This window comes from Pelophylax lessonae, assembly GCF_965119305.1.
Source record: "Pelophylax lessonae genome assembly, chromosome: 2".
NCBI lineage: Eukaryota > Metazoa > Chordata > Amphibia > Anura > Ranidae > Pelophylax > Pelophylax lessonae.
In genome coordinates, this window is record NC_138769.1 from 706868261 (window position 1) to 706882836 (window position 14576).

General features: G+C 43.8%; 1 protein-coding gene across 2 annotated transcripts; it reads left to right on the forward strand.

Annotated features, from left to right (window-relative positions):
- Window positions 1-1862: 1862 nt before the first annotated feature.
- Window positions 1863-6652, forward strand: CREBZF (CREB/ATF bZIP transcription factor). 2 transcript variants are annotated; one of them, XR_014224889.1, is made up of 3 exons: window positions 1863-2637; window positions 5266-5340; window positions 6411-6652. XR_014224889.1 is itself a non-coding variant. In XM_082244465.1 (1 exon), the coding sequence occupies exon 1, from the start codon at window positions 1906-1908 to the stop codon at window positions 2653-2655; it is 750 nt and encodes a 249-aa protein (XP_082100591.1). In that variant the 5' UTR covers window positions 1863-1905; the 3' UTR covers window positions 2656-3286. The 2 variants fall into 2 exon arrangements, 1 of the variants encoding a protein (XP_082100591.1); XM_082244465.1 differs by lacking the exons at window positions 5266-5340; window positions 6411-6652 and having other exon boundaries at window positions 1863-3286.
- The last annotated feature ends 7924 nt before the right edge of the window (window positions 6653-14576 follow it).

A 14576-nucleotide genomic window follows, 5' to 3' on the forward strand; every position in this document is an offset into this window, starting at 1 on the left:
ACGTGGCAAGTGACAATCCGCATCTGGTGGCAGGCCACGTGGCAAGTGACAATCCGTATCTGGTGGCAGGCGACGTGGCAAGTGACAATCCGTATCTGATGGAAGGGGACGTTGCCAGTGACAATTCGCATCTGGTGGCAGACGACATGGCAAGTGACAATCCGCATCTGGTGGCAGGTGACGTGGCAAGTCACAATCCACATTTGGTTGCAGGCAACGTGGCAAGTGACAATCCGCATCTGGTGGCAGGCAATGTGGCAAGTGTCAAGCTACATCTGGTGGGAAGTGACAAGCTGCATCTGGTGGCAGGCAACGTGGCAATCCACATTTGGTTGCAGGCAACGTGGCAAGTGACAATCTGCATCTGATGGCAGGTTATGTGACAAGTGACAAGCTGCATCTGGTGGCAGGCAACCTGGCAATTAACGTTTTTGAATTCGCCGCCGCCAGTACACGGAAGTGATGTTATGTCATGACATCACTTCCTGGGTACTCAGTGGCGCCAAATTCAAAGAAATGGAGACCCGGTCAGACGGTGGTGGTGCAGATGGAGACCCGGTCAGACGGTGGTGGTGAAGGTAGGATGCCGGGGTCTCCCGGTGGGACAGGAGACCTGGGCGAGCCGTGGAAGGCGGTAGGAGAGGGGGGGATGTCCCCTCCCGCTCCTTGGAATGACAGCCGAGCGGCTTATCATTACAAGAGAGCCGACCGTCGGCTATGGACACCGGTAGCGGGGTGAGGCCTCTAGCTGCAGGAATCACCCCGGTACAGCACTTTCCTGAAATATCGGTAAATCAAAAGGCCGATTCCGATATATCGTGCAAAGTGCTATCGGCCCTCGATATATCAGCTTTGCCGATAATCGGTTGATCCCTAATATATATATATATATATATATATATATATATATATATATATACATACACCAGATAATATTCCCGTGTAAGGCCTTTTGCACACGATACTCCTGTTTGAGCATCTCCTTTTTCAGTCGTCATTTTTGTCTTATTGAAAAGCGCACATTTGCGAGAATTTTCGCACATATTTGTTTGCGCATATTCACGTAAATTCGTGCCTCTGAATATGCTAATTTTTTTTTCAGATCAACAGTATTATACGATATAATACTGTTGATCTGAAAAAAATTTAATTTGCGTTCATTTGATCGCATTAGGCGTAAATTACTGTCCAAAAATGCAGCTGTTTCTATTTTCTTCTTACTGAAGAATACGCGGCGCTCATTTACACGCCTGTTTGCATAGGCACATTAGAATGAATGGGCTCTATTTTAGCTGCACTGAGCATTTTTAAGCTGCAGTGTGCAAGGGGTCTTAGTGAGAAAAAAAAAAAACACACCTTACAAATTGTGAATTTATGTTAAAAAAAAAAAAAAAAAACTGAATTTTTGTAAAATGTTACCGTAAAATTCCTTTCTCTGAGTCCTCCGACAGTCGCCGCCCACTCATACAGTCTTCACGTATGAGTGGGCGGAGACTGTCGGAGGACGTAAGAGAAATATATATTTATTTATATACCAACCCATTATTAGGGTCACATACAAATAAATCATTTTCCCTTTTCTTCTACTGTGTTAATAATTAAATTTAAGTGGTAAAAATCAGGTTAGGGAAGAAGCAGAAGTGGTTAAGGGGAGTAAAACCTTCCAGGGCTGATGGTTACACAATCCGATGGGTAGCGCTAATCTGACAGAACGCCATCAGGACTTTGGCAAACCAACGTGGGCGGAGCTTTACACTCCCACATCGATGACGAAAGGAAGAAGGCGTGCGCAGCCACGTTGGTCTCTTCCGGTTGACTCACTTCCTGTTTCCGGTTCAGACGCCATCGAGACGTTCGGCGCGGCGGGTGAAGCGGCTGCTCTGTGTGTGTGGCAGGCCGATCGCTATGAGGCGCCCACTGAGAGAACGTGCCCAGCCGACAAGCGGCACGACCCGCAAAAGGAAAATCCGGAGCGTGGAGGCCGAGGAGGAGTGCCTCGTCACCGACCTGGACGAGCTGCTGCGCGCTGAGGAGGAGGAGGCTGCGGCCTGGTGGACGGAGGACGTCGAGCGGCCCGCCGACAGCTCCTTAGCCGACCTCCTGCAGCAGCTGGCCGCTTGCGAAGAAGCCCCCGAAGCCGAGCTTTGCCGCCAACCTGTCGAGGCCGCGGCGGCCGCCTCCGCCCCTTCCAACGTGGCGGCCGCCGACCGCAGGGGGGCGTCCCGGGGCGACAACAGGAACGCGGTGGCCGCGCGCCTCAACCGCCTGCGCAAGAAGGAGTACGTGAGCGGCCTGGAGGGGAAGGTGGCGCGCCTGTCCGAGGACAAGCAGCGGCTGGAGCGGGAGAACCGTGAACTGGAGGAGAGAGTGCGCCATCTAGAGGAGGAGACCCGCTACCTCAGGGCCGTGCTGGCTAATGACAGCGCTCTATCGCAGCTGCTAGGCCGCCTGACCGGGCTGGGCGGGGTCAAGCTGTCGACGTCACTCTTCGGCAAGAAGGCGGCGCGCGAGCACGACTATGCGCTGCCAGCTGTGGAGAGGGAGACCCCTGGCGGTGGAGGAGTGTGCCTGCATGTGGACAAGGAGAAGGTGTCGGTGGAGTTCTGCCCTGCGTGTTCCAGGAGTGCGGCTGACAATGTAGGGTCAAGTATTTGATCTTGTGTGTGCTGGACATCGGAAGAGAGAGACCTCCCGCATGCATACTGGGTGTAGGCAGCCATCTCCAGACAGAGAGAGATGAGTGTAGGCTGTGGGGGAAAAGCATTGACACCTCCTGCATTGTTTAATTCTCGCAATCTGAACATCCTGATGTCAGTGTGTACTAAGTGCTGTCCGCGGCATTCCTAACATTCTCTAACAATTGCAACTTTAGGCTGCTACAGCGAATGCGACTCTTCCAGTGTAGGTGATTGCAAGCAGGATCCTAAGACGCCCTATCAGTATAGGTCACTGCGGGAGTCTGATTGCAGAGCCCTGATCAATGGCAGCACTTCAAGCAAAGGGTGTCAGAGAGTTGCCTTCCTGTTTTCCCTGCCCCTAGGCAATCCATGGCTCTTCATTTATCTTGGGACGTTGGGAGGTCGGCGTGTTTTGTACCTGCCGCCATAGACCCATTGTGTGATGGTCTGATCTGCGTGTCAGTCGCAGCAATGCATTCTTGTATAATTTTTTTTGTTTCAAATCAGTTTATATTGGGTTTTGAGAAGGAATGTTTAAAGGACAACCTACCCTTTAAAGCCCAATGGAACTTTCAGTTGGCTAAACAAATTGCAGGGGAGAACAAGGTGTGCACAGATTTAGTTTACTTTCATTCTAAAGCAGCCACGGCCCGAGTAGAAAAGCCTGTCGCCTGCCAGAGAAGGTTCCTTTTTCTCTGTGTGGAAACAGCGATCTCTCTGCAGAGGCCCTGCTGAGTTATGCTGGCCATACGCTACCCGAAATATCGGGCAAACTCGTTTTAAAAAAAATCGTCCGAGAGAGCAGAAGATCGTGTCATCATGCAATGACCGAATTTCGAACGATAAATCGTTATATGGACATAAATGAATCGGTTTTTCGTTCAGTTTGTCACATATACCTAGTGCAAACAATGCATTGACCTTTCAATTTATCGTTCGGCCGGCAGGTTTTCAAAACTGTTCATTCGATTTTTGGGCTCTGAAAATTAAAAACGATTTTCTATTTGTGCCAATTAACTTGATGGAAAAGGAACGATCGGACCAAATGACAGATTTTCGACCAATTTTTCGGCTGTTTATGGCCAGCATCGGACCTATAGATCTGTGATTGTCACAAGTCATGTTCCCTGCTGTCCAATCAGCAGCTCTAGGTGTTTGGCAGGGGGCGTGTTCAACCTCTGCTCTCAGACCAATGTGCAGCAAACGTCTTCTGCAGCTGCTGGCAGGGGGCGGTTCTTTCTACTTAGGCTGTGGCTTCTTTAGAAGAAAAACTGTATAGCTAGCCATACAGTATACAATTGTCTTCAATTTCCTTCAGGGTTGGAAAATATATTGATGCGCTAAACCTGGGATAAAAAAGCAGCACCTGAAATTCCTGAACCTAGGGAATAAAAATAGCGTATAAATTGTGAAGGTGCGCTAATTGTGACACTTTTCAAAGTAAGCAAAATATCTTAAACAGTGATAAAGGTACTCATACAGAAATACCAATCTGACAAAGGATAGCACGAGTGGTCATGTCTAATAACACATCTCTGCCCCTTCAATAGAGATGAAAAAGTTCAGGGCAGGGTGAAAAGCCGAAAGAATTCCACTAAACGTGCAAAAATCAAAGACCACCAGAATTCTGGTGATCTTCTTAGATTTTTTGCACGTTTAGTGGAATTCTTTTGGCTTTTCACCCTGCCCTGAACTTTTTCACCTCTTGATTTTTCACCTTTACAATTGTTTAAAGGGGCAGGGATGTGTTATTAGACATGACCACTCATGCTATCCTTTGTCGCATTGGTATTTTTTTTGTATGCGCTCTTTCAGGTTTACCTTCAACTAAGTACTACAGGGGGTCTGGGTAAGTGCATACAAATTGAAAGTGTTTAGGTTTGACCTTGTATGGTTTTGGTACATCTAAATGAAAATTGTATAATGTATGACCTGCTTAAGATATTGAACGCCCTTTTTTGTTTTGATGCACCTGGAATGTGTTTAGAGGATTTAAACTGAAAGTTCATTTGGGCTTTAATAGTAGACTCCACATGCCTCCTAATCTTGTATGAAAACCCTCACAGATTCTAGATGGCAGCCATCTCCCCTGAAATTTAAAGCCTTCTGTCTGAGCCGTAACTCACCAAAGACCTGAATGGGGCTGTGCTGTTACAGTAGAGAAGCTGGGCATACAGCCCTATACAGGTATTTGGGGGAAGTACTGTACAGACAGAATGGGAGAGGCTTTAGACCCCTAAGGAGGCTGCTGCCGTTAGGACAAACCTCTGGGTCATTGGTTGAAGTATATGTTTAGAGGGCTCAGGGTTTTAATGTATAATGTGGTTGCCCTTTAAAGATGTAAATAGTTCTACTCAAAGTTTTGTAAAGGTTCTTTTCTTGCTGATCCAATAAGGCAGTACAGAGAGCTGATCTGAATATGGTACGCTGATATCAGACGCTGTGTTGTCCCGAACCTTGTCCAATCACTGATCTTTGTACTGCCTTATTGAACAAGCTACCTTTGTTGTATTAGATTGCAAATGCTGACTGCATGAAGACTGTATCTGCATCTGTTATACAAATACTAGTAAACCTCTCTTGACAGTTTCTCTTTTAGGTGACTTGATGGCTTGCTCCGTTGTAGGAGTTAAAGAGCAGTTCCTTATCGCCTTGCAACCTGGTAAGGATCTCAGTGCTTACCTAATGCAGACCTAGCCTTGGGAGGGGTGGGCAGACAGAGAACATGTTGGTTTGATATTATAATCGGATGGATAAGTAACATTACTTTGAGTACTCTGACTCCTAAAGCAGAAGTACTGCATATACACTTTCTTGTTTTAAATGTTTATCTCTTATTACATTTGTATTGAGCCAAATGCCATGGCCGCTGTCCCTTAAGTGGGCTCTTTTGTAGGTTGGAAACTGTAATTTTTGTTAAACTTGTGTATTGCCTGTTGATCAGAATAATTTATTTCAATATCCATCTTTAGTAACCACTTGAAAACCGACATAATAAACTCAGTATATACAATATAAAACTCAGTATATACAATATAATGTAACAGACCTTTTCTTTTTTTTTTTCTTCACCCTTCTGGTTGAAAAGCCAGTGCTAAGTGATGTTTGCCATCCCTCTTAATCAGGGATCCTCAAACTACGACCCTCCAGCTGTTGCGGAACTACACACCCCATGAGGCATTGTACAGGTCTCACATTCACAGACATGACTAGGCATGATGGAAATTGTAGTTCCTGAACAACTGGAGGGCCGTAGTTTGAAGAACCCTGCTCTAAATTATCGTATTGCTAGAGCTGTATGTGGGTTTTATTTATACATTAAAGGAAGATTCTTGTACACCATTGGCTACTGTGACATTGTACATGGCCATAGTGAATTCTTATAAAATAATTTGAGTTTTATTAGAGAGGTAAATGAAGAGTAGACTGTATATAAAAATAATCTGTAAAGTGAGATTTTACAAGGGATTACATGTGATTTGTTGCTGCTCCCTCACCAGAGCCTGCTATAGCGATAGCTGGTTTATCTTGAATCCTCCAACTTTATTTTTTTTCATGTAATGCCAAACTGCTCATTTAAATTGGTGTGTCGTAGTTATGATTTTATCATTTCCATTCAATCAAATGGCTCTGAACGCTCTCTGTATTCACAAACAGCCTGATCCCTTTTGAAATCTCACTTCCTCCAATGAATATGTATATTTAGCATCCTTGTTTTTTTTTATGCTAAAGTGGATTCAGCTGTATGGGACAGAAGACTCGGATTCTGCCGCTGACCACATGCCCTGCTGTGTAATAAAAGGTAGTATGGTACCAGAGGTAACAGGAGGGCTTTTCGGTTTTACTTGTTTGTATTCTGTGAAGTGTGGGAGGTTGGAAGGTAACTTGAAATGCTGGGCCCTTGCTGCAGGGCTTGAGTTTAAAAGCATGTCTGCAGTCTGGTTGTGAAACCCTTTCATACAATTGCAAAATGTAATATGGTTAGGCCTATGACTTAGCATGGTATGTCAGTATCCTTGACCTACACCACACAGGAAAGCTGTAAAATAGACTATGTGTGTAGCCAGAATAATGCTGGGTAGCCATTGTATTACAATCCTGCCTCTAACCCATACAATTTTATTATAAGGGAGGGGGTCATCACTCTCCAGTGTGTCTAACAAGTCTAAAGGATTTAGGCTCCCATTTAAATGATATACACAAGCACTGAATGTTGTACTCTTATAGCTTTACAGTGTAAATAATTGATCAGTATTTTTGCTTGTGGTCTATATCCTTCAAATTGGTGCCTAAATCCATTAGGCTTGCTGGACCCACTATAAAGTATAATCTGAAAATGCATCTTTCATAGACTTGCGTGGTAACGCCTTAGGCCTCTTTAACATGGGCAGATCAGTCTGATCAGACCATCTATTGCCTGTTTACACCCACCAACATCCTATCTGCTAAAGGCAGATAGGTGGGGGATCAGTTCCCCCATGACTTTGGCGGATCGGATGACAGTCTGATGCAAATGGACAGGTGCCCTTTTTATACATCCCACTGCCCGTAGGAAAGAGTACGGTGTCCGTGTTCACTCTGCTTAAGTGGACCTGTGATCTGCCTGCTCAGCGGAGAGATCCCCCGCTGAGCTGGCGGAGTCAGCCTGTCAGAGCCCTTAGAGTGAATCTGATACTATATATATATATATATATATATATATATATAGCCACTTTATTGGTCTGTGCCCTGCCAGGTGCCCGTACCACAGATAGGCGGTTCCAAAATTGTTGCCCAAACAAGAAGTCAATATTGCAGTTGGAACCCATGCTGTGGTGACAACTAAGAGGGGAATTCCCCTCAATTTGTAGAGATTTCCTCTTTCTTCCTGTTGTCCTTGGGAGGACAGGAAGTGAAGGGAATTCTCAAGGGGAGACAGACAGTAAAAAGTAAACTTGATGGGGACTTTAAATCTGCCAGGTCCTGCCCATGACCCAGCAGAGCTTACAGTGCTTTGTTGCCCATGACCCAGCAGAGCTTACAGTGCTTTGTTGCCCATGACCCAGCAGAGCTTACAGTGCTTTGTTGCCCATGACCCAGCAGAGCTTACAATGCATTGTAGGCTGCGCTCCTTTTTTTTTTCCTTTCTGTAAAAAAATGCATGCACCTAAAACCTGAGGTGTCACAGCAGCCTTTTACTTTTTAACCAGAACATGTGACTTAAACAGTCCCTGGGAACACTGCCAGACTGGGCAAACTGCAGCAATAAAATACCTGATTACGTATTATCTATAATTTTATTTAACAACTTGGCAAAGCTACAGTCTGCTTTATGATTGAAATCCCAGGAGAGTGAGAGGGTTGCAATATTGGGTTTTATCATAAAACTGTTCAGATATGCCTGCTTTGTTAGACTGCATTCAGTTATGCCTTCTATGCCCTTCATTAGGGAGGCAATTTAGAAATGTAGAGATTTATAGAATTGCATTTTTCTCAGTGTACAAAGAGTCTGATTTATCAGATGTGCGGGTTTATCCAGCTATCTATAGTGGATTGGCTATAGGTGCAAAAAAAAAAAGCCATCTAGGAGGCTGTACCACCCAGTAGTATAAATTGAGGTCACAGGTGTAAGCTGCAAGGTGGTACAGCTCTCAAGATTGCTTTTGGTTCTCCCTTCTGCAGATGGCATCATAAACCCACATGTCTAATAAATCTGGCTGTGACCTCTCCATGAATGATGGACAAAATTATTTCAAAACATTAAGGTTCTAGACAGCACGTTCTACTGAATACTGGGAAAAATGAGAAATTTTCTAACATTTGCCTTTTGAATTGTCTCCATTGTGCTAGATTGACCATTTGTTAAATTTGAAGTCAAGCTTTTACTTGGGCACTAATGTTGATTCATAGGCTGCATGGCAGTTAAAGCCCCACATCAGGTAGTAAAAAAAATAAATAAATAGGCATCCCCAAACTGCAAGGGCTGAAAGTTTAAATCTAGGGGTAGAGGATCTGTAATACTTGCCTTATTCCTTGCTCTGGCAGGCTTCCACCATGCTGTGTGACTGGTCCCTTGAAGCCTGAAGCCTCTTCTCTATGGCACTCTGGCTGGCGATTATGCTTTGATATCAAATACAACGCAGGACTGCGGTTATGTTTTATGTAGATTAGAATAGCGAGGGCCAGCCCACAAGCCAGAGCATCAGAGGAGTGCAACGGGGGGCGTGGTAGGAATAGGGTATGAGGGAATAAGTATTAAACCTCATTGCTTTAGACTTGATCCAAGGGTGTTTGATATGTATATCTATATAGTTCCAAGGGTAGCCACGGCACTCTGTTTTAAGTAAATTCCCAAGTGCTCATCCACAAAGAAATCTATATACATTCATTCAGGCACTCATGGGTCTTACAGAGGAAGAAGAGCAAGAACGTGTTTTTTTTTTTTTTTTTGTCAACGTTTCGATGAAGCTCAGTCCATCTTTCTCAAGTCTGGAGAAAGATGGACTGAGCTTTATCTCGAAACGTTGACAATAAAAACAATGCTGTGTTTGATGTTCCTCCTGCAAGACCACTGAGTGCCTCAAAGCAGTTTTGGATTTATCTGTCTGTATATCTCCCTCTATATCCTCTCAATCTGTATTACCCAGCTTTAACATTGCAACATGCTTGCTTCCATCCAAACTTAAATCAGTATTGGGCTCCGTTTACACATGCTGAGGCCACAGTTCACTGCAGGGGGTCCAGTGCGTGTCTGTTCACCAATTCGGGTCGTAATTTTTGCCTGAAATTGCACCTGAATCAAACCAGAGGGGGCACAGGACCCTTTTCGATGCAGGCCGCGGGCTGCACTGGAGCTGTGTGAACCGGTGTAACGTTAGAAAACCATACCTCTTTAGAATTCCATACCCTCGTCACTTCCTGTCAGAAACAGCTGAGCAGCGTAGCCGTGCGCATGCTCAGAGCCCCGATACATCATTGAACAGCTGAGAAGCTGACAAGTGCGCATGCTCGGAGGGTATGAAATTATCACAGTAGTGTGTGTAATGTTATACTTGCGGCGGTTACATTAAAACAGCTCGGCTGCTACATGAGTAAATCTCCGCTCCTATCCCTGTCACTTCCCTGATGTCGGCTACTAAATGTAAAAGCGGCGGCAGGTGTATGAAATGTAAATGACGGAGATGTCGGCTCCGTGATCCGCTTTTATATTTATTAGCCGAGATCAGGGAAGTGACGGGGATAGGAGCGCAGAGGAGCTGTTTTAATGTAACCGCGGCAAGTGTAACGTTACAGTGGTGACGTAGGTACACCGGAAGTGACGAGGTTATGGTTTTTTCACGGAACACCGGCTCCATTGAGAGCCGATCACACTCTCCTGTTGTGCAAAATGGTTGCTGGGAAACCCGCATCCATTCGCGTGTGTGTGTGAACGGAGCCTTCATCCCAAGAGCAACCATTTTATTATATTGCAGTTTACCAGTTCTTGGATATAATGTCTGCGTTAGTTTCCTTTTTTAGGCTTTCTGTCTTGTAGTTGAACGTTTGTGGTTTTGTTTATGGGTGTCCACAAACATGCATACGTTTATTTACATTCTGTACAAAAAAAGGCTGCTCTGTGATGCCTGGGCATGGATTATTTTGGACAACAAGCAATTTGACAAAGTTATCAGTTTTGCTTAGTCCTTCCCCTGCGCACAACAGACAGTTCTGTTGCTGTCAAGGAAATCCATGACCTTGTGTCTGACTAGCTTTAGATCCTTTAAGATTCTTTTTGGCCAGAAACTGCTTCTAAACTCAAGCCCTGCACTGCAAGAAAGGTTAATTGGCATCAGACTGGTGTGACCTTAAACTTTATTCATGCACTTCGTCATAGAGGCACCACATGTTTTATCTACATTATTTTTTTCATGGGGAATTTGTATTGCCATGAGCACTACTGAATGTATAGAATGAGGTAAATACTCAAGGTTTGAGGTTTTTGTTATTTAAAAATGCTAGAAATTTGTAAAGCCTCTTTGGGAAGACAAAGCAGCATTGGAAGACATCTAACTACGCAGCTCCAGCTTGGCAGATATGATCCTTATTTTATTGTGTTCACTTTAAATGTCATAATGTCCTCTATACCTATGAGTGCTATGGCTGTTAATATAAGCGGTTGCTGTAATAAAAAATCTGGTGCTGCAAACGGTGTCCTATAGTTTTTGTTATGCAGAGTTAAATGTTCCTCTTGTTGTTTTGGGTTTGAAAAAAACAGTTGGTAAAACCAATAATGAACTGTTTCCTCTTTTCTTCAAACAGCTCCACCCTTGCCATCCTTGCCTTGTACATGGAGGAATTAGTAGGTAGCCCGGCATGTCAAAGTGCACACCATTCACTCCCAGAGGGTACCTAAAATACAAGCTGCTTTAAAAGTGCTTTGAAAATGGGGTACAGAAGGCGATGCACCCAAATGGGCAACAACTTTTTTTATTGATACAAGTGAACCTGCTGTGCAAAAAGTGGCAACCCCCCTAATCTATAGCGAGCCTTTGCAGTAAGGTGCACATGGAAGGGTAAGACGCATCCCAAAGATTTCCCAGCACAATTACCTGCTAGCCTGCAAAAAGACAAATTGACCCTGTCTAACAATCTTGTTAAAAACTAGAGTTTTCTTTGCACTCATTTGCAAATATATGCATAAGCTGCAGTGCCTATGTCAAGACTACACTGTGTACTGCCATCCTAATTCTATAACTTTCAGAGTTTCCATAGTTGGAGCACATCAAGCAGTCGATTAAATTAAGGGCAGGTTTGCCTGGACGGGGGAGGGAAGGCAGCTGCAGGTATTCAGATAGATAGATAATTTTTTTTTTTTCTGCTGGTAATTCCCTGCAAAGTAAAAGCAATTATAACGTCCGGTCAGCCGCTTGATTGCCTTACAGGAGCGGATGCCGCCTTCCGGTGCTTCTCTTGGCTCGCCCGTGCAATCGGGGAGCCAGGAAATGAATCGGCCAAGGGTGGCCTTTTACCAGATGGTCCCTGGCCATCTCCATGACCCTCGGAGGCCATGTACGATGCCATGACCTTAGTGGTGGAGATGGAAAGACTGAGATTAATATTTTTTTTTTTTTATTTGATCTCAGGCTTTCTTTGAGATTATAGACCCCAGATCTCTGCATAAAGAGGACCTGTCATGCCCTATTCCTATTACAAGGGATGTTTACATCACATGGCGTATCACTATGAACATTGCAGTGAGAGAAATAAATCTAGAGCAAGACCTCATCTGTATCTGTGGATGGGTAGCCTGTAAAACATTTTAAAGTGTAGCCTATGGAGATTAAGTACCAAAGTTTGATGCCATTCCATGAGTGTACGCAATTTTAAAGTGTGACATGTTGGGTATCTATTTACTTGGCATAACATCATCTTTCACATTATACAAAAAAATTAGACTAACTTAAGGTTTGCTCTTTTTTTTTTTTTTTTTTTTCAAAAAGAAATTATGTTTGAAAAATTGCTGCGCAATTACCTTGCGACATAAAATTGCAATGACTGCCATTTTTATTCCATAGAGTCTTTGTAAAAAAAAATAAATAAAAAAAATGCATAATTTTCTAGCAAATGATTTTTACATGTTGGAGAGGAGTGCCAGAATAGGCATGGGCTGGAAGCGGTAAAGATGCATGGGACACCCAAGAAGAGCAAAATGGCAGCTGAAGGCATCTAGTACATCTCTTCATCCAATACAGTTGGTCCATATGCCTTTAAGGAGTGGGCTCTCTCCAGGCAAGCCTGCTCTTAATCTATCCACTGCTTTTATGTGCTCCAACTTGGGAAATTTAGAGTTGGGGCTGCAGTACACAGTGGAGCCTTGACACATGCACTGCAGCTTATGCATATATTTGCAAATGTGTGCAAAGAAAATGCTCTGTTAATGTGAATTGTTAGTCAATTTAGTTTTCTTGCAAGCTAGCTGGTAAGTATGCTGGGAAATCTGTGACAAGTGAGCAATGCCCCATGTGAAGATTATCCAGGCTATGGTATAGCTATTGGTAGTCAGTTCTGCACTTATGTGGAAGATGTTTTGTTGCTGCTTTATGCCACTACTGCTTCAGTTCTGATGAGCGTCAGGTGGTACCCTAGCTTTTATTTCCCCAAAACTCAAGGCACGTTAATGGAATGTGTACATGTTTGTCCAAGAGCTGAATAGGAGGTGGAACAGAGAGAGAACCAGTATACACTGGGTAATAAAGTACATCCTGTATGTAGCTGGAGTGTTAGGTGAAAACTTAACATGCCTGTGCCTTTTAATCCAAGCTACACAAATACAGATTATACATCTTAAAGACCTTACACCCAAACCAACTTTGTATATGCAGTGCTGTGTAGCATGCTAATTTACATTAGGGAGATGAAACAACCTCTTAACGTAGGAGGATACATTTTACAGGGGAGACTTAATGGGCTTTCCTACACCTTTTGAGAACAGTGAGATGTACAGTTGGGATAGCAAGGACAACTGATTGCCAGGTGCCATTAAAGAGGCCCTCTATGTTAAACTGAACAGGGATGGGGGCCAACACCGTGGGGGTTGATTTACCAAAATTTGAGAATGCAAAATCTGGTGCAGCTTTGCATAGAAACCAATTGGCTTCCAGGTGTTTGTTTTTTTTTTTTTTTTTTAAGCTTAATTGAACAAGCTGAAGTTAGAAGCTGATTGGCTACCATGCACAGCTGCACCAGATTATGTACTCTCCAGTTTTAGTAAATCGATCCCCATCTGTCTTCCAAATATTAATGCAATTTTAAAGCTGATCTCCAGTTTTTGGTGACGTTTTTAAATACCAAGCTGGGCCATACGAACTATTGCCTTACTAACAAATGCAGCTGCTGGGAGTGCCATATAAACTGTATGTAGCACTTTGTTTTGGCAGTAGGTGGTTTCTGAATACAAAAACTTCCTTTGATTGGCTGGTGGATGATGTCCACCTCAGCCAATCAAAGGAAGCTTTGTATTCATTCATAGAAAACAAGGCTACCTGTGAGTGGCTGAGCAGTGCTCAGTCCGACTTGATTTTGTTCTGGAAGTGAAACTCGCATCCTGCTGCAGGAATAGAGCACTGTATATAGCAGAGGCTACATACAGTTTTTTTACAGTTCACACTGGCCACATCCAGTAGTGAAATTTTAATAGTTTGCTTGGACCAAACAAACTATTTAAACTTAACTAAAAGATGGAAAGAAGCAACAATTCACACTTTTAGCCAAGTAAATTGAGGATGTAATGCCTGTGCATACTTCCTACAATGAAGGATGGAATAATGTAACTAGAGTGGTTCTACAACTTGCACACTTCTCATTCTGTTCTTGGAAATCCAACATCTGTACATTCCGTGGTAATTAGGTTAAGGCAGGGGTCTTCAAACTATGGCCCTCCAGTTGTTTAGGAACTAAAATTCCCATCATGCCTAGTCATGGCTCTGAATGCCTCTTCGGATGTATAGTTCCGAAACAGCTGGAGGGGCCATAGTTTGAGAATCCCTGGGTTAAGGGGTCTGTGCTACCTGTGTAGTTACAAATGCTGGGGTAAGTTCCTTGACACTCAAAGCTGAAAAAGTTGCTTGAAAAAGCTGCAAAATATCTTCATTACAGAGCAAGACCAGTTGATTGGAAAGAACTACTTTTTGGCTATAAGCGAACAAGAGTAATGTAACTAGGATGGGATATTGTTATAGTGCAGGCACCAGTGATACCTGCTTGTATTGTTAATGTGCAGATCATTTTCTGTTTGTACACTGACAATACAATTAATGAACATTTCACAATACTGCACAGTTGCATACCTAAAGTGGCCTCTTGACTGCATAGGCTATTTAAAGGAAAGGGTGAACTTAACCTTTAAGGCTCCCCTGTGCTGCAGGCATGTCTACCCCTCCA